We start from the raw sequence: 27,157 nt of genomic DNA, 5'->3' as shown, positions 1-27,157 counted from the left end.
TAGATAGACGGAGACACTGAGTCTTAGTTAACAAACTTGCCCACAGATAGAGAGCTGGGGTTTGAACTCATGGAGTTTGACCCCAGTAACCATAGACTATACTCCCACATAAGGAGCCTCTGTTTCATGTTAGTTACCCTTGTAATTTTTAGCATTTTGAAAAAATTCACAATTTTCTTCTTCTGCAATTTTCTTCACCTAGAAATATGGTGAAAATATGCATGCCAACAGCAAGCTGAGGCCACGATGGCAAGATGAAACGAATTTAACGAGACAGTATGTGATTAACCTTTTCTTTTTCCATTAAATTCTGCTCTGCACGTCCAACATAACCTTTGTTCTTTGATTCTGAACATCATTTTTTCATTCTTATTTGAACGACATGCCTTTGAATGTGAATGTTGACCAAATGAAATCAATGCAGAAAGTCTGCCTCTGCTAGGGAAGGTAATTCATGCCAGTGGTTCCTGCACTCACTCGTTGGATTAGTACTTATTGTCTATTCCTGTATGTGCCAGGCACTGAGCAAATGTCGGCTTACTCTTTGAGAATGTTTAATTCCAGAAGCATGTTCACATAAATTGTTGTAAGAGAGAGCAATGACAGAAAATGAAACAGGCCCTATACTATCCTAAGGCTGTAGGACATTTTAATTGTCATTTAAATTCACTTGAAAATATGCCACATTTTTATTTTACTGGACTTTTATAGTTCAAAAATACAAAATATTTCCAGCAATAATTAGGCCACCAATCAGAACTTGAAAAATCTTACCCTGAAATTGATGCTTTTGTTTTCAAGATTTCCTAATGTGATGAGACTTGAAATGTGAATATATAAATATAGAAATATATATGGAAAAATGATTCATTGCTAATAGTGGTACACTTATATTCAACAAAATGATTGGGTAATATACATTGCAGTTTCTTATACAACATAAAGTGATTTATTGGTTTGTGCTGAATAGTATATGTTCTAAAGTTTCACTTGGTCGCAAATATTATTCCTCATTTAAAATACATTATGGAAAAAATATACATTTTCTTATAGCTAAAATTAACTTTACTTGAGGAACATTTAAAAGTGACAGAATTACCGGCTGTATTGGAGGTTACAGGCCTTGCTATTGCCTCCGATTTGGTTTCACAGAGAAAGTCGTCGATGGAGGGACTCAGGAGGGGTCTGCTTTCTTGCTGCTCATTCACCAGCTGAGAACAAATGAACACAGGTGTCACAGGGCTCTGTTAAACTGCAGAATCAGATGAATTAAAATGCAGCCTTGCAACAAAATTAGAATAGCAAGCCTACCAAAAAGAAATACATACATAAAGTAAATAATGGGGTGGGGGCAAGAAGAAAAAAAATATCAAGGGGTGGGGAATGAGCTTTTTAGCACTGTCAACATATTTTTGATGCAGCCAACTTCAATTTTTAAAGCTCAAGCCTTTCTCCCCTCCTGGAATAGCTTTAGAATTATCCTCTAATTTTAATGCGTAGAAAATGACACTTATTGAATTATAGTGGCTAAGGGCCAATCCCACTCCTTACTGGGACACGAGCTCCTCCTGAGACTGGGAATGATGGCTTCAGACTTGGAGCTGACACGTTCTGGTTAGGATTGGTCAGTGTTTACGTGGTAAGTGCAAATACACGGATCAATGTGCGTGGATAAACACTTGCCTTTTCTCCCTCTCTTCAAAAGCTCCAGTCACCTAAAACATACCCCCTACAGTTCCTTGGAATGCTTTCGTAGTGCATAGCAAATATTATTTTGGGAGATTAGAAAATATTGCTATATTAACTGTACAGGTATCCAGTAGATATGTTTGTGAAAAATCTATATGTAAAACAGATTTCTTCAAATTCAATATGTTTTCCCATTAGCTTGTTCTCTAATTTCAGCAATCTTTCTGTTCGATTTTTAGGGGATCTCTAATTATCAGTGGCAGCCAACTATTTACTTTCAGTTTATTCTGTACCTCTTTGAATCCACACTTCCTCATATTATATTTCTATGGTTAAGGGAGAAAATACACAAGTGGTTAATCCCTAATTCACTGTCTTAGGTTTTCAGGGGTTTTTACATTGTCTTTTCTTAAAGTGGTCACAGCCATCTAGTTTTCATAGGAAAAAGATGTTCCTCACAATCTCTGGATTTTTAAGTACTTATTTGTAAAGGTGCATTTTAAGAGACACATGAAATAAGAAACCAAGTGCTTTGGAGTATCACCAAATCAAAACATTTTATATTACTCTACTCACTTTTACTTCATTGTTTCTTTGGCAGTGTCAGGGGTATTATAGCTTAGAGCTGATGGAAGATGGCAAGGGACATAAACAATGGTAAATATGAGAAGAAAAAATGTAATTCTATTATTTTTGAAAAAGCAATATGGAAGCATTTAGTGGTCATTTGGAACCTGGAAGCCAAGTGACACATTTGGTACTTTAACATATTCATGCTATTTAAGCGTGGATAAATCTCATTTAAACATGGATAAATGTCATGTCTCCATGAGAGTTTAAGATTTTGGCATGGAGTTGGCAATTTATTTTCACACATATTTGTGTACGTCAGTGAGGGATAAGCATTGAGAATGCTCCTCTTCTTTCAGTGTTCGAATTACAGTGATAGACATTTCCTCCATTGTTACAAGTTTTAGTGTAACTATGTACAAAAACTCACACATTTTGCTGGGAATCAAATTATCCAAGGTCTGATTTTTTTTTGTTGTTGTTTTAATCTCTTTTTAGAATGCGACTTTGACCCATGAGAGAAACTTTGAGTCTCTTTGCATTTTGGAATTTGAACATTCTTGGGTACCACCCCTTCTATTTCTATTGAAATGTTTTTAAATGTTGCAGGACCATGAGACTCCCATGTTTCTGGAATAAAATATATTTCAGTTTTTGTAAATGCCATGGTCTATTTGAGTTTAGGAGTGATTTGTAATATTTTCTGGCATAAAACTCCATTTTATTATCTGCAAATGTAGTTGAGAGCACTGGTCTAGAATATAATATAGCAGAAAATGATGAAATGGCTAAACATCAGTGATTCTGTGAGCTCATCTGAAAATGTGATTAGTGTCCCAGAATCTGTATCTCATTTATATTGCTAGTTCATGTACAAATTGCATATAACAGTTTTCAATGGAGCCTTACATTAATGCATATTTCCTGGTAGAACCTGCTCTTTTAACTATATGTGCTTAATGTAATGAACACATCTAGTGTGATATCACCGTAGTGATGTGGTCCTAACTTCACAAACAATACCCACCTCCAGACTCTGGCCTTCTCATGGCTGTCAAGTGAGATCTGATCTGAATTCTGCTGCGTTATAAGCATGCATGGAGGATGACAGTCACCATCAAATATGGCACCACACTATACTCATAGAAGTTACTGTAACAGGCTTACATTTATTAAGCAGGGCATTTTGGTTTCTGGCCTCTGGTTCTAGGTCTTATTGATCCATTAGATAAAGTGTATAAGGTGCAAAGACTAAACTCAACCAATTCAACTGCCACTTTAAAAGTATGAATATGGGCCAAGTGCAGTGGCTGACACCTGTAATTCCAGCACTGGGAGGCCCAGGCGAGAGGATTCCTTGAGGCCAGAAGTTTGAGACCAGTCTGGGCAACATAGCAAGACCCCGTCTCTACAAAAACATAAAAAAATTAGCCTGGTGTGGTAATGTGCACCTGTAGTCCTAACTACTCTGGAGGCTGAGGCAGAAGGACCCCTTGAGCCCAGGAGCTCAAGGCTACAGTGAGCTATGATCATTCCATTACACTCTAGCCTGGGTCACAGGGCGAGACGCTGTCTCTAAATAAAACAAAAATCATAAAAGTATGAATATGTATGATGTCAGAACTATCTCTTTGAAGAAAAGTTACTATTTCTCTGAAGAAAAGTCTAATTTCACTGATAGATAACTAAGAACAACTGAGTCCTCTTAGTCATGATTTTGAGAAATATCAATTGTTATTTAGATAAGTATGAAATAAATTCCATGAAAAGGTCCCTTATACTCTTTCTTTACTTTAGATACAATTAGATGGTTTTGTAAAAAAAAAAAAAAAGAAAAAAAAAAGGACTAAGAATTTATCCCTAAATCACAGCTCTGTGCATACATGTGTGGAATGGGCCTATATTACCTATATTGCTAGAAGATCAGGGTGTTAGATTTCTGTAGATATATTTAGTAGTAAGTGCTGAGAAACTATAGTGTAAATCTGATAAAAGAATTCTAGAAAGTAAGACCTTTGTCACCATAAACATCAATGGGAAAACAAGAGAAGAGGCACAATTCAACAAGAGGTCTGTCCTTTTAGGCAAGTCTGCTTTATCAAAGGTAATATGATGTTTTTGTTTTTGGAGTCTCTCTCCTCATTCAAACTTCAGATGCATTTACTGGAGAAAGTACCTCTCGCATGCTCAGAATTACTCAGCAAATGGGAGGTTGTTCTGGAGAGACCTAGGGAGCCTGGGACAACGGTGTGGCCTCTCCAGTCTTCTAGGCTGCTGCATGAGTTCGGTGTCTCTTCCACACCTACTGCTGTGTTTCTAAACATAGTTCACACCTGGACCGGTGGAATTTTTATGAATGCCCAACTCCTACAGCTAAGCTGCTCCTGTGACTTTCTTCCATAAGTACGAAGCAAAGAGGGAGTAACAAACTGTAATACTTTCTGAGTCAATGGTTTGCAAGCTGGAACACAGTTTAACTACTGGGAAATGCTCGGGTTGGAGTGGAGGATAACGGCAGGGCTCATAGGTGAAAGGCCACGTGACTGATAGTATGAAAAGGTAATTGAAACTGAACTGAAAGATTTTTGGTTTTAATGGAGATATGGAAGATGAAACAGGAGATGTTACAAAGATAAAGAAATCTTTTATCAGCCCTGAGGTCAGAGACTATACCTTACTCGTGTTTATATCCTTCACAGCTTTGAATAGCATGTCTACATATAAAAAGGGTTCAATAAATGGCTACCGAATGAGACAGTGACTTTGCAGAAGCTGAAGACATAAAAAGATCTATCTCAGACAGTCCAGTTTAAAATTGTGTTTAAAATTGGATGAATTTAGGAATGATTATTTTAGCCATAAGAAGTACCATTTTATTTTTATTTGTACAGATAAAAATAGTTTTCCCATGCCTATCTCCTCATTTTCAAACAAGTTTATGGTTTTACCTTTGGTTACGTGAGAATAAATAAATCTTTTAGATCATAAAATAAAATTCCAACTGAACTGAATTCCCCAAGCTGTCCCTCTAGGCGTTATTTCCAAATTGCACATCATTTACTCTCTCCTTATCATTGGTAAGATAAGGTTTATTGACTTTCTCTTAGAATTACTTCCTTTAGTTTGAAAATTCTTTATGAACTTCTCTCATTTCATCCTTTGGATATAGAGTACGTTGATGTTATAAAAATAATAAAAGGTTAGTCAAAGTTTTCTAATTTTTTTAATAACTAAGTTGGATTGATTGCAAATTTTGTTCTAATCAGATTATCATAGCTGAGTTGAAATGACCCATTCATTCCATTAGTTGCTAAGAACTTTGTCTCTGTTTTTATTTTTTATTCCTTATCTTCCTCTGGCCTCTTCTCAGTATTTGGATCAGTTCAAAGACCCTTCTAATGGTGACAGATTCTCATTTCTCTTTTAGGACCCTGTTCAACTGACACGTTGTCTAGGAAGCTTCTTGGGTGCCAGCCAGTGAGTTCCTCTACATAGCACTTCCATGTTCCCATACTTTACCTAGTATCAGAATCTTAGTTTTATCTGTTTCCCTCCCCACTAGACTGTGACCTCCTTCAGGGTAGAGACCTCATCCAAGTATTTTCTTGTATCCGTAGTAGCAGTCGACTGATTTTATACAGACAGTGTAACTGAATGGTGAATTGTACAAAAGAAAGACTGCAGGGGAATTTTTAATTTCATACTGGGTTTGATCAATTCACAGAGAGGTCAGTGGTCCTCAGAAACGTTTACCAATTTCCTTGCAAACATCCAAGCCCGTTTTCTCCCAGTCACAACTTTTAAATGTTTGGAGACCTAGTGGCACCTCTAGAAATATTTCCAAATGCACGCCTTCTACCAAGGATGTTAAGGCTTTCTGCCAAGAGGTCAAGAATGCCAAAAGTGAATGCCTACGAGAAAAACTGAAATAAAGGGCTAAGCCTGATCTACACCATCGAACACTTGGAAGAATGACTTGGACCAGTGTGAACGGGAGGCCAGTAACACTACAAGACACAATCCTATTACTCCTTTCAGTGATTTTAAATCAGAGATTCAAATCTGTAGATTCTGAGGGAAAATTTTTAAGTGCTCAATGAACATAGAAACAAAAGAAAACTCTTTGTTTAGAAGTAAGAAGATAGGTAAGAACTTGCATGTAAGGGTTTCTTGTCAATCAGTATTCAAAAGACTATTGAACCTTTCCACTTTCCTTGTAATCAAATATTTAATCAAATGAATTCAGTTGAATTATGACTTATTCAGACTGGTCAATTGATGTGGCTACTATTAGCTCTGACACAGCCAAATTGTTTCATTCATCAATCCAGCACTTTCTTTGTGTTGAACAAATGCAGACTGTATCATCCAGCTCTAACGGATTATTGTCTGTATTAAAACTTTATCTGCAAACACATTTGCCTTAGTTTAACTTAGATTTCTCTAATTTCAATGTTTAAAAATTAAATTATTAAATGAGCTAATCTACCAGGACCTAATAAACAAAAAAAAAGTATTTTACTTTTAAATACTCATGTATGTTTATATTGCTTGTTTTGTGACTATAAGTTTATCTTTAAAAAATTACATTGCTTAGATGTTTCATTCAAAAATATAGAGCTAAAGGTTTGTAATAACATATCACTAAGAATTAACCCTGAAACAAAATATATTTTAGATGATAAAACATGTCTGGAAGGGATGATAATACATTACTCCATAATTTTACATTTCAGGTAGATAATCTTGAAATGTTTTAGTTTAAGGTAAAATATTCTGTTTTTATACTTAAGCATTTTTGTTCTTTAAGAATAATTTTAAAAGTTAAAACATTGAAGCTAATAAGTTAAGAAACTATTGACAAACATCTCATATTTGTAATGTTGATTTAAAAAACTTGTAATAATATGCTATGTCTTTTTACTTCGTTTAAATAACAAAAAAATTTTAAGACCATTTTATTTCTATATGAGCAAAACACAAATATGCTTTGAATAGGTATATTTTTGTGCATTTCAAAAATTCCTTTATTATCTGTGACATTGTTGATTTAAATTATGTGCCATTTGTGAAGTAGGCTTTCATTCACAATTTTGTAATTGAACTACTTGTTTGTGGCCTTATTAGTCCTATCCAAGTTTAGAAATTTGTGCAATGCCCATCAAAACAGTGACCATATTGTGAGAGATTCATTATTATTAAAATTAAATTAACTGACTCAATTTATTGAAAAGACAAGGCAACTGAATCACTACCATACATACCTTAAATATCTAGGGGTGGGGAACCTGCAGCCTCAATGCCACACGTGGCCTCTAGACCAAATCCAAACTTCACAGAACAAATCCCTTTATCAGAGGGATTTATTAAAAGGATTTGTTCTGTGAAGTTTGGGATCAGTCAAAAGGCCACACTCAAGGATCCAGAAGGCCACATGTGGCCCCGGCCCCACCCCCACACCCTAGGTAAACGTGCCCTGGATCTTCTGGTAAAAGATAACCATGTGATAACTTTCAACTCTTTCACTCGATTTAAATGTCAGCTGACTACACATATTTTCCTGACAGGACAGTTAGATTTATAAAATGTGACTCTATTCATAGGGAAATGAACAGATATTACCATTTACAGGTTGAGTGGAACTAACACTAAGGCAGGCCTGAGAACTTAATTAAGGCAACTGTTGTAAGTTAGTAACAGAAACCCAAACAAGGCCGTATTTAGTATTCTTGAGAAGTCTTCCAAGTTGAGGACATTACTCTTTTTATCTTTATCAGGCACAAAAAGTAAATCAATATCGGGGTATAGGGGTGGTGACAGAAGAACAAGGGCTGGGTTCGAATAAAAAAAGTCCTTTAACAAAAAGAGACCTAGAACACAGTTTTAAAACACTGCTCTATAGGCAAAAATGAATGGGGTATATACCTTGCTAAAAGAAAGTACCCAGGACATATGGCCAAAATGAAAATGTCTGAAGGTTCCTTATGAGAGAAAACTATTCACTAAAGTCATTTCATTCTCATAAACATAATACATTTTTTCTTATGATATAATCAATCTTCTGGTACACAGTTTTCCCATCTATTCTCAAACTGAATTTGTTTATATTATTATAGTTTAGAGCAGTGCTGTTTAATAGAAATATAATGAGAACCTTATAATTAAAAATTTTCTAGTAGCCACCTTTAAAAAAACTGAAACGAAACAAGTGAAATTAATTTTAATATATTTGGTTTAACCCAATATAGCTAAAATACAGTAATTTCAACATCTGATTAACATGAAAATCATTAATGTGATAGTTTACACTATCTTTTTGGATTAAGTCTTCAAAATCTGGTGTGCATTTTACACTTGCAGCACATTTCAATTTGGAGTAGCCACAAAGTGCTCAGGAGACACATGTGGCTGGTGGCTACTGAATCGGACAGCACAGGTCTAGAGAAACATTTTTTCCTCAAAGACTTGATGATTCACATATTTTTCTTCAAACCTTTCATCAATGCACACTTATTTGCATATGGTTTGATTTAAGTGTTATCCTAGGACAGCATGAACTTGAGCTTCTGTGAAGTGCCTGACATACTGTTTGTTAATACAGAAGTAATAATTATGTTAAACAAAAAGAGCAACTCTCAGTGGTCCAGTAATTTCTCAGTTCAGGTCATCTGGCCAACTCTTCTGCTTTGTTCAGTTTTTTCAATATAGGATAGATGGATTTACTGGAGTATTGTTTGACTTAATCCCTTTAAAAGTTGAGGAGCACACCATAATAATCACATAATAAAAAATGCTGGAATATAGAACTATTCTACACTTACAATTTGTTGAGTGAACAGTTACTAAATTAGGTAAGGGCTCAGTGTTTCAGCGAGTGATTCTGTATTTTATCTATTGTGATTGTCCCAAAGACAATATTATTGAGAGAGCAGCAATTAGCTTCAGACATATCTGGGATCTGTGACATGAGCAGCTGGCATCAACATACCAGTGATGAAGATGAGTTGATGTATTCAGCGGTATGTAGCACTATGTCAGAAGGGGCTATACAGGAGACACTGGGACAAACATGTGTCAAGACACTAGTACATTCACACAGGATAACAAGTAAGAATGTGGTATGGTACACTGATTGGATGCTATGGTTGCCATGAGAAGTACTCACTTTTCCAGATCATTCTGCATCTTTTTGGCTTGTGCACGCCACTGGTGCATGGCAGGGAAGAAGCCACTTGTGTATAGTGGAAAAAGTATATTAACTAACAAAACTGCATTTGACTGGGAAATAATTGTATCACAGCTGTCACTGAATTAATTATGTAATATTATCAACATAACAGGTGCATTAAATTTTATGAATCAGAACTCTGTTTGCTGATTCATAAGCTGGCCAGTATGCAATAAGAACATGATCTATCAAAGAAAGCATTATATAATCTTCATGCAGTAAAATTGTAACTAGTACCTCAAAAACAGTTAATGCAACATTAGAGATTAAAGAAGGAACTTGGTACAAACAAATGTTCTGAATATGAGAAAATGGTAATAATCACATATTTTTCTAAATTAAAAAATCAAAATATTATTTTGCATTAAATTTTAAGTTCAAACTTAGGTTATAATGGTAATTTTGAATACTTGAAAAAGATTACTGGAAAGTACATAGCAATGCATGATTTTGGGGAAAATGAATTTTGGGGACTGGAGCCTATCCTATATTTTGAAGTCTTGAGATGATATATTATAGCACAACTGTGTCAGTTGCAAATTCGGATAGGTCTTACCTACATTTGTAGATGGCTGTATTATTAGCAGAGAACTCCAAGTAGTTCTCATCTCCCATAGCATTCACCTGAGGGACTGTGGACTTCATATTCGGAAATGGGAGTCTATAAAGGTCTGACTCTCACTGGCAGGAAATAAGTGTAAAACTGTGTATGTTTTACTATGTAAAGCAAGTAAAGAACGAGGAATTTGGTAAATATCAAGCACATTTCTTTCCAACCAGTACTATGTCACTGGGAAGAAACATCTCTTTTTTATGGATTAAAAAAACTGACAACATAAAATTTATCCCTAAGTCCTGGAAATTCTTAATAACTTTTAAAAAAATTATTGAATATTGATGTTAATATGTTATAATTTTTATTACTTACAACATAGCATTTAGGATAAAATAAAATCACACATGTTGGCAGCAGCTGGTGATGAGATCTGCTGATATTCTAAAAATAAGTTGCCACAATTTAGCTTTTGATATAAATGTCTTTCATGAGGATTGTAAATGGACATTTTTCGAATTCTAGGCATGTTCATATAATCGGAACTGAATCATTGCATTTACTATTGCATTATGGAAAAAATGAAATGTTTAAAATAACAATCTAATCTAAATTATAAGATAAATGCAAGTAAAAATATTTTCCATTTAAAAATTTAAAACTGGTAGTTCCACAGAGTGGTGATGAGTATATTATACATATTTATGTAGATTTTACAGGGTGTTTCAAAAGTCCCTGAGGACGTACACGATTCACAGTCTCAGCATGTCTTTGCATACAAATGCAAACTTTTTTCTATACTTGTTATAATAAATGCTGAAAATGGCCCTCCTGTGCTTATAATAGAGATGGTATTTTTGTTCTCAAGGTCACTAAGTATAAGAGAGGTCACAAATGCCATTTTCTGCATGGGGACTCAGGGACTTCTGTCTCATTCCTGTAAATTAGTTATCCACATAAATATGTATAGACATATATGTAGTATGCATAGTCACAACATAAATATATTTAACATTTAAGAAAATCTAGATATTCTACTGGTAAACTGACATATGTATAAAATATAACTTACATTTATTCATAGGAATTTGATTTTTTTTGGTTGTTGTTCAAATGTACCATTATCTTAATTGCTATTTCTTTCCCAAAGTTGTTAACAAGACTCCTTTATAAAGAAGTAGCATGTTTTACTTGCACATACATTTTCTTTCTTTTTTTTAACTAAAGTTAAGCAATGAAAATTAATATCCACAAATAAATAACTAGAGGACAAATTTTCTTTTTTTAGCAATTTTCATTTCATTTATACTTGTACAATTGTTTCATTGAAACTGTCTTTTTAAAAAAATTGGTTCGAGAGTTAATGTTTTTTTTTCTAGTTAAAAATCACAATGTCTGAGATATTAACATATGTCAGCTTCCTACATGAACCCTATGGGTCTGCCCACCTGTGATGTCATAGTAAGGAGGGGCTTTTCTTCAGCAGACTCCTCCCTCGGTATCTCCTTCATCACCATGGCAACAGCCTTATCTGCCGCCCTAGAGCCTTTTCCCTATAACAGTGAAATCAACAATGACTTGTGTCAGGAGAAATCTTTAACTTATTATTTATTACAAGATATTCTAATGTTTAAAGAGCAATCCAACATAATTGAAGAGGTAGGCTGCTGCAAGTGAATCTTGAGGCTTTTGGCTGAGGAGAAAACACACAAAATCTGAAAAAAGATTATTTGTGAACTTTTAGTTAGCTACTTTTCACCTTTACAGCTGACGTGTTATATTTAATTTTAACATAGTATTTTATATGTATAATATATTTTAAAGCAATTAACATGACATGAACATTTGAAAATAATATCAATTTAAAAACACTATGGGTTGCCTGTTATGTTCATTTATAAATTATTACTATATAATCCTTAAATATTTTGAATGACGATGAGGGGTTTGGGCAAGGGTTAGGATCAGGATCTGACTCCCACAGAGGGCTTTTGTTGGTTGGTCTCTGGAATCTTTGTCGTTTTTGAGTGGATTGGGACAAAAAGAGTAAAAATGTTATCAAATCTCTAAAAATTCTTCAGTGACTTGACACAACAGGAATTTACCCAGCTTGTTTTGTGGAGATAGTATGACCTTGGTGGAAAAAAATATTGCAACGCTCAACGTTTTGAGGCCAAATAAATTTAATAAGTAGAATTTTAGACATATCTTTTAATTTGAGAGCCCCATAAATCCAGATGTAAGTAAAGGATAATTAACATCGAGGCACATACATATATATCTCCATAAATGCGTATATATACAGAGATATATACACACCCATACATATCCCTACATTATTTGCTTCAAAGAAGCAGAATTATGGACTGTAAGGGATTGTGCTGGCTTTTTGTTATTTGAGTTTACCAGATTATTATTTTGAGAGTAAACATGGCATAATAAGAAAAAATAAAATATCACCTTCCCAACTCAATTAGAAACATCTCATACTACATAAAAATTAAATAATCTTTAAATACGTTAAAAACAAAAAACCTGCATTTGCTCAGGTCTCTGGGCAGAGCCTCCCTGGAGAAAATAATTTTATACTAAGAGCGCATGTGAATATCTGTGTTGTAAATCTATTTAAAACACAAATGTAGCAGACAGAGATATCATAGGCAAAGAGACAAATATGGGCATATGGGGATCTGTTGTTTAAAAAGGGAATTAAAAGGCAGGGTTGATATTAAATCCAGAGCTTAATAAATCTTGATAGTGTCCATGCAACAACAACAACAAAAGAATTACATCATCTTGGGCTTTCCAAGGGCTTTAAGTATTTAGAAGGTTGCTCTAGGGAGCAAAACATTGTCCATTTTCTCAGGCATTGACTTTCTAAAACGTAGCCAGTGGTAGCTTTTATTTATGAGAACAAAGAAAAAGTTTTTTATAGTTATTAGATTCAAAAATTTGTGAATCTGTTTACAATGCTGAAAGTTTGTTTTTTTTGGTTTGACTTTATAACTAGCATTATTGAATGATAATGTGTTATTTCCAAAATGGAATATCAAATGCTAGAGATTTTATTCAGCAGATATATCAGTGGTAATTTTCATATGTGTTCTGAAAAGTTTATATGGTCACAATTCTTAGAATAACTTACTCGTAGAAGAATAAAGGAAAATTTAATGATTCATTGCCTAACAAATCAAGGTGCATAATGATTCCAGGTTTCTTCTTTAATGAAGCAATGTGAACTTCCTAAAATAGAGTTGCATACAATTCTGAATTCTGGGAAAAGACTTATTATGACACTATTAAATGTTTTGACATTTTATCAAAATATAAAAAGTATTTGGATGAAAAGTTACACACTATAAGCTTAGTACACTTTTATAAGCTACGCTTATTTATAGACTAAATATGGTTTATAACAAATATTTTTGCAGCTTACTTTTTTCAAAAGAGCAAAATCATTTGTGAAAAATTCTTTCCATGCTTCAAGAAATTCTAATAATATAGCAATAAACAAAGTGGCATGCTTATATTTAAATTCCTACTATATTTAAAACAACAAATCTAATGTTATGAGGTATAATTTTATTTAAAAATAATAATTCAGACTCTTCATGGGCTAAGAAAAAAATGTCAATTGATAAGCATCTCAAAAAATTTCAGGTCAATATTTCAGTATACCATTTATTTGAAATGCTACCAATCCATAAACTACATAGAGATATTTTTTTACATGTGCAACTATAATAGCTAGAATTAGCAAGGGACATGCCATTTCACTAAAACAAAAACAAAAACGAAACAAAAATTAGTCCTTTCATGCTGAACTCTAGAACAAAGCAGTGGTCAGCTAGAAAGGATGTACAATAAACACATGCGGTGCTTTTTATTTCTTGCAGAAAAAACCCACCAAAGCCAGGGTCAGGTCACTTTTTTGAAGACAGTGCCACTTTTTCTTCAAGGTTACACCTACTACCTGAAAAAAGTCATGATACCCATGTTAGTGCCTGCTAGCAACTTTTTTCTTTACAGCCTTTTGGCTTTTGAGATAATACCCCGTGAGCCTCACAAGTGTGGTACAGTCTGAGAGCAGAATGGGAAGGACTGCCAAAATGACATCGCCATGGTGCCAGATGCGGTGTCTAAAACCACTGCCAAGTCAAGCGAATACCTCATATATCAAAGCAAGATTTCCCCCAGATCGTACCGCCACCTTCAGCTGGTATCTTACAATCGAACTGTGTTATTTCTGACTTGTCCATCTATGTTGTGGGAAAATGCTTCTAGAATTCAGAACCCGACAGATAATTGATTTGGCAATTCATGAAACTGTACAATTTTGCTTATCAGCAGCTCTGCAGGGCTGATCACAGTACAACTGTGCTGGTTTCTTTCTTTTTTGAAGGCAGTAGCTTAAAACATTGCAAGAAATATATACGCATAATTGTTCAGGCTTCAAATGCAATTTTCTATACATAACCACACTAAGGGGTCAATATTGATCTATTATTTGAAACAATGTGAAGACAGCAAAAATGAAATATATACTCAATATACATTCAAGCATATAAGTGGTTTATGCACTTTATGTTAAGCTTGCACACTTCTACGTTATTCTTAGCAACAACAGAAAAGACTAGTGAAATTTTAGAAGTTGTTTATCACATCGCGACATCTTCCAGCAATTATTTCAGTCTATTTATTTTCAAATAATATTTCAAAATCACTTTTCCCCATTTCCTTATTGACTTTCTTGAGATATTTTTGGCTGTTTGGAAAACAATATTAGCAAAACGGGGAACTCTTATTTTTCTTAGTGCTGGAAAATTCTTTGATATTTCTTTTATCATTTGTTTCCCCACAAAGGAAATATATAAAATGACAGTTTTTCTAACAAATAATAATTCTTAAGAGTAATCTTTTTATTAGCTTCTATTATAAGAGCAGGCGCAAATGAATGAAACATGAAGTCTAACGAGTGACATTAACACTTATACAGAAAACCCATATGGATATATGGAATATATTTCTTTATATATACACACGTAAGAAGCCTACTTCTTTTCTTTTCTTTTTTTAAAATGTGGAATGTAGGAAATAGAGTACAAAATATTAGATGTCACAGGATCCTTACAGGCTGGATACTAGGCTGTGGAGCCACCAGATGTCTTCGGATGAGGAGGTGTTGGCTCCAGGCCTGTCTCCCCGGGAAAGGAATTACTAAACTATTTCGAGAAGCTATCATGTGCCGGGCACTCTGCTCGATGTTTGACGTCATTTTACTTAGTTATGTAAAAAAGTTACATCTCATGATAACTCCGTGGGGTAGACATTATCTTCCACAGGTAGTTGAGGAATTTGAAGCTCAGACATAGTATGATTTAGCCCAGGCCTCAAAGCCATTCTGAGGCTGAGCCAGGATGGGACCCAGACTGGCCTCCCAAGCCTGCAAGCTTCCTTCTCTACCAACCCTTGTTATTTTTTCACTGGGCTTAGCCAGGCTGGAGGGCTCTCCCTTGCCACCGTTACTGACTGCCATAAATGTAAGTTGTTCACGATATCGCTCAAATTTTGGGCAGCAGCCACATCTCACTATAATCACACAGATTGGCTCTAAGCAAACATTTTCTGAGATGGTCAATAATTTTGCTCATGAGCACATTTCTAACAAAATGCTTTTGCTTTTTTTTATCTGCATGGAAAACTAACAAGCATTTTATGCATGTAAACTTTTTTTTTAATCTGTAGAACTTAATAGGTTTATAAGCTTTAGCATCTCTCTAATTCTTTTTTTTTTTTTTTTTTTTTCTGAGATAAGATCTCCTTCTCATGCCCAGGCTAGAGTGCCGTGGCGTCAGCCTAGCTCACAGCAACCTCAAACTCCTGGGCTCAAGTGATCCTACTGCCTCAGCCTCCCAAGTAGCTGGGACTACAGGCATGTACCACCATGCCCGGCTAATTTTTTCTATATATTTTTAGTTGTCCGATTAATTTCTTTCTATTTTTAGTAGAGATGGGGTCTCGCTCTTGCTCAGGCTGGTTTTGAACTCCTGAGCTCAAACAATCCGCCCGCCTCGGCCTCCCAGAGAGCTAGGATTACAGGCGTGAGCCACCGCACCGGGCCTCTAATTCTTATTAAATGCTAACTACATGCCATTAAATGGCATCTTTCCTAAGATTTTCCTGAGATCTATTTTGGGTGCATAAAATACTTAAAGTATGTAAGTCCATAGTTAGTGCACTGAGAAGCAATTTTATAGTTGCAGATTCTATTACTGCTACCATGGAATTTATAATTTAAAAATTATTTTTATTATTCTTTATCAATAATAATCCAGAGTCTCCTTGTCAGAGATATTGAACAGAAGAAATGGAGATATATTAGATCAGGGGAAAATTAAAAGACTACAAATGCTAGACATCTCTGCTAACCTCAAATTGTCTAACATATGAATTTAAAAAATAGCCTTCCTTTCTTTCTGATTATAAAAATTAATATACATTGTTGCCAAAAATTGAGAAAAATAGAAATAAAATAAAAATAATGACTTTCATATTTTCATGATTTTTTCCAAACTTATATTTTCTTTCCACAATATTGGAGATATTAAATAATTTTTTAGGATGTTTTAAGGATAGACCTACTACCATCAAGCTTACAAGCATGGATATATGGAATACATTTCTTTATATATACATACATGTAAACAAATGTCTGCAGTCTGCATAATTTTAGTAATATTGTTTGAAATGAAATGGCATTCAGTTTTGCATGTACTAAAAAATTATACGTCTCACAAATTCTGTACCCTGGATTGAAGCACCTGCAGGAAACTGGCCACAAAAAGGAGGAAAGAGCCTCCTTTTTTTTTTTAACAGCTTTTTATTTGGCAATATTTCTAGATACACAGAGAAGTTGCAAAGATAGTACCAAGTCCCCCCATTCCATTTACTCAGCTTCCCCTATGATGGTTAACATTTTGCAGAGCTAAAGGGCAGCTGTCAAACTAGAGAACATTGGTGCAATGCTATTAACTACACTATAGGCTTTATTTGGATTTCTCCAGTTTTTCCAATAATGTCCCTTTTTCTGGTTCAGGGTCCAATCCAGGATAAAAAGGCTTATCTTTGATGACTGTTCATACCTCTCATGTACAGAGCTGGGAGAACCTTCTTTCCCTTGGGAAGACAAATGTCATGGTAAGTGTCAAGCTCTCTTCCAGGTCCCAACATGGGAACAGGTCAGGGCAATGCTTTGCAGTAGCCTCTGAACGCTGGCGATCCTGGCCTACCATTTTTTGTCCTTTCCCAGTAAGGTGTGCTCCGGTAGATTTCTTCCAGCACAGCTTAGAGTTCAGGCCATGCTGGTTCTCAACTCATTTCTCCCCCAATAGAATGTTTGGTAAGTTTTTAAAGTGGTAAAAATAAAACTAAATCTTGGCATACTGGTCAATTCTTGTTTTTAAACATCCTGAAGGAAGAACAGATCTACGTGTAAATAAATGGGAAACACGGACAGAATTCTTTTTTCTTAACCAGAGATTCATATGTGGAATTCACAACTCATAATGAATTCACCATTGATTTGGGGATCTGTTTGCACCTGGAAAATGAGATTTATGGTTCCTTAATAAGGATAGTCAAGTTGCAGCAAAGAATTTAGTGCCTATCGATTTAAAATAATGACACAGGGCATTTAAAAGGAGGACTTCCAATTGATCCTCCATATATTTCTCCCTTACTATCTTTTCCCCACTTCCAGCATTGTTTTTATTCAAGATGACAGGTGCACACTTCTTCAGGCCATCATCTTTTCTAGGAAGTCTTCTGAGATTAATGAGGAGTGACTCTAATTACATTCTACTATATAACCACTGAGCCTTCAGCATGCTATGTGTTAACTGGCCTTTTTTGTTTCACGCTTCCAGACTATGTGTTTGGGCGCGCTGGGAGAAAGTCTTGGATAACAATCTGCATGGTCTTTGACTCTAAGCCTCCCTCCACCCATGAGGGTCACTGCGATTCCAAGCTCACCATACGCACATTCACTTTCCTTGGCTTGAATGAATGGTGCAGGATGAAATTATGACTTTCATGGGCTTTAGGCACTTATGCCTTCATGGGCTCCTTCCTCCATTAAAAAAATTTTTTAAATTGTTTTTTATGACGGTGTTGGTATGAAGACAAAAATAATCCAGACTACACAATTACATATTAACTATTATAAAATAGTCAGTTTTTTAAGTTTTGATTTTAAGAGAGAGTAAATTTAAAACATTTTTGTGGGACCTTAAAAGTGGCCCTGTAAGTTGTGCCTACTGTGGCTAGGGGACAAATTGGCCCTTCTCCTGCTGAGCAGGGGTCTTCTCAACAGTCAGTGTGGCATCTCTGTTGCTGCTGCTGCTGCTGCTGCAGTGTTGTCCCTGGAGCTGTGGTCTTTGTCACCTCTGGGTGGTTGGTCTATTGTTGCTTCCAGGCCCTGCATTTCCAGCCGTCCTACTTACCCGAACAGGCCCCTGCTGCTGCTCTCACTGTTTTTGTTAAGGATTCAGGGAGTCTCTCCTAATAGGACTCACAAATCTTTTCTTTTTATAAATTTTTAATTGACAAACAATAACTGCATGTGCCCAATCAGTAGCTTTCATCTTATAGTCCTTGAAACATACTCTCCAAAAACCTGGAGCATTTAGGCCTGCGGCAGAGAATTGGCAAGTCATGTCCATTGGTGCTCTTAAAATGTAAGCTCTCCACCAGACAACAGGCCTCAGCCTGCCCCAGGGGGCATTCCTGTCTGTCCTGGGGCACTTCTGAGGAAGTTAAGTCAATTCATGTCCCTATTTTTATTAAATAATCAGTCCTCAATGACCAGAGTCACCAACTGGTTCCAAAGTATGCCTTGCCATTTTTTTCCCATACGTAATGGATCATTTGAGAGATAGAACTGTCTAGTACCCATGATATCTGAGCTGTGCACGTGGATTAGGCTCCTCCTTGGAACCTTGTTACTATCCTTTATTTTGTAAAATGTCCTCTGTAAAATGGACATTAATGTCTCATTAATGAAACTGCCTTGTGAAAGCAAAGGTTGTGTTTATTCCTTTTTAACCATTTTGCGTTATTTGGTATAGTTATCTGTGGGCACACAATAAAGACTCAAGTGCACTCAATATATATATGTATTGGATATCTTTTTCAAATTATTAAAGATACTGAAATCACATAATATGGCCAAGTTTGACTGAAGGTGATTCCAAATTAGATAAAAAGTTTTAATTAGACTTTTAAGGCAATGAAATAGTTTCAAGCTTCTTAATAAAATTCATTAAAATTAATAAAGTATTACCAGGTAAAGATGCTTAAAATTTGCTCTGAAGGACAGATAAGACTTTATTTTTAATTAACAAGATCCATTTGTACACAAACAATTTACCATTTGTTTGTTCTTTTCAGAAGATTAAACATCCCCCCCATCTCACTCTTACCATGTCCCAAGGCTTATTTACCCTGTTTGCTGGGCAAGCGATCTCACCATAAATGGTCAAGGTAACAGCGCTCAGTCCTCATTTATCTATAACCAGCTTTGAATTAGTAAAGTTTTACTCTCCGGCTTCCTTTGATTAATGTGGCTCTAAATTACTTGAGACTTATTTTATCTTAAGGATAAGCTTCTCTATTATGAGCTTACAAGCAATGCTTTCTGTGTAGGGTGTTCTGGCTTAAAACAATCTTTTTTCTTTTGACTTTGACCTTATATTGAGGCTGGCATAAATAATACATATTTGATAATTAAGAAGTAAATACAGAATAAGATGTTTTCTTCTTTTTGTATGATAAATCTCAAATTTGTTATGTTTTGACAGGCCTTTGAAGATTGTGTGAGATATATAACTAAAAAATGGAATCCCAATTAAAGAGTTACTGTTATTATTTTCAATTCCTTGTCAAATATCTCACATCATTTGCAAATGGGCACCTTTTTTGGTTATTTTTAAGAAAAAGGAAAACAACTAAAACACAAAGAACTAAAGATTACTTTTTTATTTTCAAAACTTTCCCCTCCAAATACAAGCACTTCAGACTATTTGTACTTTACTTGAACAAATGGATGGATATTCCACCATTCAATAGAAAGTAAAGCACAAGAATCATTCATCACCAGAATAGGTAGTTGCTTAGACTAGCAGTTCCCAACCTTTTTGGCAGCAGGGACCAGTTTCATGGAAGACAATTTTTCCATTTGGGGGGGATGCGGAACTGGGGGCAGAGGCAGAGCTCAGGCGGTGATGCAAGTGATGAGGAGCGGAGCTGTAAATACAGATGAAGCTTCACTGGCTCACTCACTGCTCATCTCCTTCTGTACACCCTCCCAACCCTGTTCCGAAGTTTCATAGGAGACAATTTTTCCACAGACTGGGTTGGGGGTGGCGGAGCTCTGTGGCCAGTTCCCTAATAGGTCTCTCTGGGGTGGGGGCCGCAGGCTTAGACTATGCTGTATCAATGTTGTTTTGGGCATGAGGGGAGGTGAGACATGACCTCTTTTGGGAAGAAAGTAGGGGAATAGGACTAGAGGCCTGGTTTCTAAATGTGTGCAGATAGCCAAGCTGGTGTAATATTCAGGATCTTAGAATTTTGCAGGTCGATCATAAGGAAACTGGGGAGAAAACATGTATAAAAATTTGGTTCCTTTATCACTCCCATCTCTTTCACATTTTCCATAATTGGAAAGTATTCTAAAGTAAATACAATAAATAAGAATCCCTGTAGGTAAATATATGGTCAAGACCATGAAAAAGTTCCCTTGGGTTGATATGATTATCTCTGGAACTCTTTTACTTATCAGTGATTAGATGCACTCCCCCAACTTCTTGCATCTTGTAAAGAAAATATACATACCAAATCAAAAAAGCAAGTCACAAGGAAGAATTTAATCCCCTTATCAAACTGGAGGCCTTAAATGTTGAAAGTCATTATCTTGGAACAAAGAGATTGAATTCCTCTTTCTTAAAAAAAAAAAAAAGATGGAAAGACCTAATGTTAAATATACTTTTACCAAATTATTGAATCTAAGGCAGTAAATTTATCCAAATATCTATCGTAAGGTAGAATTATACTGTATCATTTTTATTCTTGAGGAAGATGATTGACTAGTGAATTGGAATTCACCTTGTTCATGAATGTTTAGGGCAAATTCTATCACGAATTGATGAGCTAGAATTGTGGCCTGGGAGCCTGACTATTCAGAAGCCTTCTTTGTGGCTGTCCTCGTTTTCTGGCAGGTGCAAGTGTTTTTATCAGCTTGTTCCCCAGTCACCAAATGGCCCGGTTTTGTTGATACAACTTAGGCAAAGTAAATTAAAGAAACTAGGCCAAGTGCACAAGCTACTAGCCAAGAAGGTCTGCAGCTAAGGTATTCCATCTGCCTGACTTCCCTGAAACAGCTCCAAGAGAGAAGCCGAGCCTTTGGGGATTCCTACTCTAAAATTCTGACTCTGACTCTGGCATCTCTGCTTAGCTCAACATGCTTCTGGGGGTCATTGGCAATGTGTGGGTCGGCTCCTCTTAATGCCTTTGCGTTCCTTGAAAACAGATGAATAGTCTCTCACTTGGTGGAGAAGAGTTAGAGAAAGCACAGAATGACCTCGGAGCTGTGAGCCACAGTCAACACGTAGCCAGGTGTGGTCAAGGCGATGACCAGCTAATGGAGCCAGTGCAGCCTCCGTGGTCAGGAGGAGAAAGTGGGAAGGCCATGAGGCATTGTTGGCACCGGCACTGGGACTGGAGTCAGAAGAGAGGAGTTTTAATCCCAGTTCTGCCTATTATAAACTATTCTTTTTAAGCTTCCACTTTTTGTTCTGAAAACAGGATAACATTACTATTTACCTACGTCATAAATTTTTGAGAATGAAATGAGACAGTATGCATGAAAGCACTTTCCACAATGCCTGGTGCTTAGTAGGTACTCAATAAATATGAACTGACTATGAACCTTTGCAGCTGAGCTCATGGACTTTGCAGGCCTAATGGACTTCCTGAAGTAGGTGGTAACAGATGCAATATTACGTTTGTATTCATTCATGGAGTAGGGATGGTTCTTTTATTCTCATCTCTGTATAATATTCTATCATCTGAATGTACCACAGTTCCCCCATTCACGTACTGATGGACATTTGGGATTTTCCAGTTTTTGGTTATTATAGAGAACACCGTAATGAACTTGAATTTAAGAGCCACAGGGAACATAAGAAGGGCAAATAAGGGAAACTGAAAAATAGATATGAAAAGAGTAAAGAGACTTCAATAATAGCGATAGAGGTAGAGAATAATTACAGTATGGATAAAATGTCTTCATGTTTTATCCATGAGTGAATTTAGAGGAAATCTGAGTCTCTGCAGCCAACAAGCAAAGACCAGGGTTGGGATGATTTAAATTAAAAGAGACTAATAAGGCACAGAAGTCAAGGATCAGAAGCAAGACCAGGATGCTGAATCTAGCCACCAGTAGATAACGAGAAACCAGTTTCTAATGAGTTAGGATTAATACCTATTGTGGGCTGAGTTGTATCCCTCAAAATTCTTATGTTGAAGGCCTAAGCCCCAGTACCTAAGATTGTGACTGTATTTGGAAATAGGGTCATTAAGGAGGTAATTAAGTTAAAAGGAGGTCATTGGGTTGAGTTCTAATCCAATATGACCGGTATTCTTATAAGAAGGGGAAATTAGGACACAGACATGCACGGAGGGAAGACTTTCTGAAGACAGAAAGAAGACAGCAGTCTATAGCCACAGAGAGAGGCCTTAGAAGAAACCAACCCTGTTGAAACCTTGATCTCAAACTTCTAGCTTCCAAAACTGTGACAAAATAAACTTCTATTGTTTAGGCCATCAGTCTGTTAGTACTTTGTTATGGAAGCCCTAACACACTACTATAGTAATAGAACAACCATCTATGAATGATTGTAAAGAGATCTTACTTTTGTACCTCAGTAAACTGTTTAGAAAAATCCAAAGGCAATTCATTTACAAGGTTATTTTAAGCCTTCTCTGCTAATTCCTTTTGTGGTTTCTAATCTGATCAAAAGGACTTCACAGATATTGAATACTAGAAATTCTGAACCCTTGGCCACCTGTAAAGGACCCTGACCTAATTGTCAGGGAGAGTTGCCCAAAAGAAATTCAAAGGATTTGTGCCTGGAGTGGCCGGCTAGTGCCAACAAAGCTGTGCTTTCTCCAGCTGGACTGAGGTTTTAGCCACATGACCTCAAATTACTGTTTGGAACTTCTTAAAAATAATTTTCTTATGGAAAAGCAAATTTCTTCTGATTTCTAAATCTGAATGCTCTAAGGAAGTTGTTTGTTTCCAACTGGAAGTTTATTAAATTTTATACATTTTTAGTCTTCAATTAGTTAATATAGACATCAGTCAAAATATATAATTGATATGTACATAAAAATACGACTAAAAAAATAGAACATTTGGAAAGCAATCATGTACCATGGGTAGTTTGTTTATTTCTGTTTGTAAAAAGCTCTTACTAATATCTCTGCAGCATATTTTGGGCAGGGCTTACAGCTTGTCTCTGGCTGTCAGATACAACCTGGCCTCTTCTGACTTAAACATGAAGACATTAGCTTAGGACGAGGTCCATAAGGAACTCTAAATAAATTAGAACACTTGGAGTGCCTGAATGTTTTAAATAAGGCCAATTTCCCTTTTTCTAATCACCATAAATCTGTAATTTACATTTCTATGGTATGCAGATGACGTACCGGTTCATTTTACTTTTCTGTCAAACTTTCTGTCTATAATCATAGTCCTGATTAGTTTCAAACTTAGGAAACTTGTTAATATCTACAGACATATGAATTTGCTCTTGGAGCTGCCATTTAAGTGTTTATTTTAAAAAAAAATTCCTTTTGTGGTTTCTGGGTTGTGCCGAGACCTAAGTCCCACTATCTATATCCCATATTTCTGTTCTTAGAGGCTCTCCTTTAACTGACAAACCAGAAGGGGAAGAAAATAGTTGCCACATATCTGCCTTTTCTCAGATTTTATTCTATTTGCTCTCTATCAACTCCAAGTTGCCGAGGGATGCCTTAATCCAGTCACGTGCAGCAATATAGCTTCACATACATGTGGTCACTAAGGTTAGGTGGGGTCTGTGTTGACAGAGCATGGGACATGGAGTTAGAAACGAAGGGCTTGAGACTCAGAAACAATACTTTCTTGCATGACCTTGGGCAGATATCTTATTTTTCTCTAAGCTGGAGAGTGGGGATGATTTTTTTTTTTTTTTTTTTGAGACAGAGTCTCACTGTGTTCCCCGGGCTAGAGTGCCATGGCGTCATCCTAGCTCACAGCAACCTCAAACTCCTGGGCTCAAGCGATCCTCCTGCCTCAGCCTCCCGAGTAGCTGGGACTACAGACATGTGCCACCATGCCTGGCTAATTTTTTCTATATATTTTTAGTTGTCCAATTAATTTCTTTCTTATTTTTAGTAGAGACGGGGTCTCGCTCTTGCTCAGGCTGGTTTTGAACTCCTGAGGTCAAACAATCCACCGGCATCGGCCTCCCAGAGAGCTAGGGTTACAGGCGTGAGCTACCGCGCCCGGCCAGAGAGTGGGGATGATTTTAACAACTGCCTCACTGACCTTGCAAATAGATAATATATGTAAACATGAACAATCAATATGCTCTAATAATGCTATAAATCAGCAAAATCCTATTAGCCAAGTAAATTATTTTTCATGTGCATTTGGGAGTCCATAGTATCTGAAAGAACAATTTATTTTTCGAAATAGCAACTTGATAATGCTACATGATAATAAAATGAAAAAGTTAATGTACTTCTTCTAACAATAGAAACACAAGGCAAGTCTGGATCTGGCCCATTATAGCTGCAGTTGCAAAACTCCACGGTACCAGAAGATTGCTAATGAATTCGCAGACTGTTTTATGTGCTCTAGGATTGACAAATACAGTTCCATGTTAGGAAATGCGTCCAATCAAAGTTATATAATCACAATAAAAAAGATGACTTTCGACTTTCAAAGTCTAAGAAAGGATTCAACAGAAAAGACTTTAAGATTGTTGAAGTATTTCCAGTAGTTCCAAAAGTATATATTTCTACTAATTAGTTCACTAGTTTGATGAATTATAAATAGGTACCACATTTATTTCTTGTTTCCAATTCTGAAGGATTAGGACATTTTGGTGGACCATTTTGTTCACAAAGGTATTGGGTCATTTGCACTCTCTGGAAATATGTCCATACTCTGTGTCCCAAGCCACTATAGGCAGAAAAGTAATTTGATAGTATCAATTTTAAGTTGCCTATGAAGTTTTTCTTAATCTGCTGTAAATGGATCCCCTACAAGCCCCACATTTTCTTCTTTCCTAACTCTCAGATATATATCAAAAGAGATTAAATTAACATTGTAAAGAGATTTGGTCTGAACTCAGTTATAGCCTTTAAATAATACATTATGTCCTTTGAGGTCCAAAGACAAAAACGACTACATGATACTGATATTTTATGAGGCAGGTTGAATTTTTTTTTTCCCAGAGATGAGGTCTCACTATGTTGCCCAGGCTGACCTCAAATTCCTGGACTCAAGTGATCCTCCCACCTCAGCCTCCCAAGTAGCTGGGACTACAGCTATTCCCAACTTAGGTTGAAATTGATACTAATTTTACTATTGATACTATTTTATGAGACAGCTTGAAGTGATACTAGATAGATGTTATATATACAGAAAAATTAATCCTTTAAGATCCTAGTTATTCCCATGTTAATATATACTATTTTTAATTAAACTTCTAAAAGGGTCTCAGAAAGTAGAAGAGGTCTTAGATCCTGCACTTAAGCTATTCCTATGAACATTTAATTGAAGAAAGCTCAAAATGAGTTTAACCTATTAACATTTATCTACCTGAAAATTTATATTGTTGCAATCTCCCTATTAACAACAGAACAGTATTTCTTTCTAGCCACTTATAATCTATTCAAGTAAAATAGAACACAAAGTCTCATTAACCAGCATCCTCAATTAATTTTTCCAGAAAATTTCATATTTAGAAGAAAAAATGACAAGCAAACAAGCTCATTTGAAGGATCCTAAAGATTTCAAGTTATGTCTCACTGTCAATATATATTCAGCCCCACCTCTGACAACTACATCTGGGGGAACCAGCCAGCAAGGAAAGATGCGCTGAGTAATAGCCCCGAGGCCTGTGATATCCCCATTCTTCAAAGAAAAAATTAGGCTTCATATATTGTACTTAGTAACATAGAAAGAAGTATTAATACATGTTAGCAAGATCTGCCACTAAAAAAAGGTATTTTTTTCTTTAGTTCATCTTAAAGTGATGAAAAATTTCAGTTAATTAGAGCACCCAAATGCCGTTCTCATTGATTGAAATTTTATGATATTTCTTTCACTAGTCTTAAAAACACAAAGACTTCCTCTTAATTTCTTATACTTAAAGGCTGCTTTTCTCAAAATGTTACCATAAGGTCATAGAAGGAATGTATTTTAGAGGCCTACTTCCTGTCTTTTCCCTTAGGCTTTCACAGTTGCTTTAGGTATAATTTATATATGTTTATGGCTAATTTATTCAACAGTATAAAAACACTAGACTCATTTTCTGGTTTTGTTTCCATTTACAATAGTGTTTTTAAAAATGTTATTGCAAATAATTTTAAGAAATTTTAAATTTCAGTGAAAAAATCCTATCTACTCTGTTGTAGAACTTTTTATATTAAAGTCATCAAGATTTAGAGATCTCAGAATTTTTTTCTTCTTTTTTAAGAACTTAAAAAACAATTTGGTAGCCTTAGAATTTCACCTTTTCTTTGAAAAATGAAAATAAAGTTGTTTGCATTTTTCCTCATTTAAAAAAATGCTTATTGGCCGGGCGTGGTGGCTCACGCCTGTAATCCTAGCTGTCTGGGAGGCCAAGGCGGGCGGATTGTTTGAGCTCAGGAGTTCGAGACCAGCCTGGGCAAGAGCGAGACCCCGTCTCTACTAAAAATAAGAAAGAAATTAATCGGACAACTAAAAATATATAGAAAAAATTAGCCGGGCATGGTGGTGCATGCCTGTAGTCCCAGCTACTCGG

General features: G+C 35.8%; 1 protein-coding gene across 10 annotated transcripts in view; it reads right to left on the bottom strand.

Moving 5' to 3' along the window:
* PEX5L (peroxisomal biogenesis factor 5-like) overlaps nt 1-27,157 on the bottom strand; it is a 216,942-nt gene that overhangs the window by 78,294 nt on the left and 111,491 nt on the right. For 4 of the 10 annotated variants that reach the window (XM_012639365.1, XM_012639369.1, XM_012639371.1 and 1 more), the window contains 2 exons: nt 11,489-11,593; nt 1,100-1,211 (listed from right to left, as the gene is read on the bottom strand). In XM_012639365.1, coding sequence (XP_012494819.1) covers nt 1,100-1,211; nt 11,489-11,593 — 217 coding nt within the window. Of the gene's footprint in view, nt 1-1,099; nt 1,212-11,488; nt 11,594-13,947; nt 14,014-27,157 lie in introns of all 10 variants that reach the window. The other 6 variants (XM_012639370.1, XM_012639372.1, XM_012639375.1 and 3 more) reach the window with 2 other exon arrangements.

This window comes from Propithecus coquereli, unplaced genomic scaffold, assembly GCF_000956105.1.
Source record: "Propithecus coquereli isolate 6110/MARCELLA unplaced genomic scaffold, Pcoq_1.0 Scaffold14, whole genome shotgun sequence".
NCBI lineage: Eukaryota > Metazoa > Chordata > Mammalia > Primates > Indriidae > Propithecus > Propithecus coquereli.
Note: the sequence above shows the minus strand (reverse complement) of the source record. Positions and strands in the feature narration are given on the sequence as shown.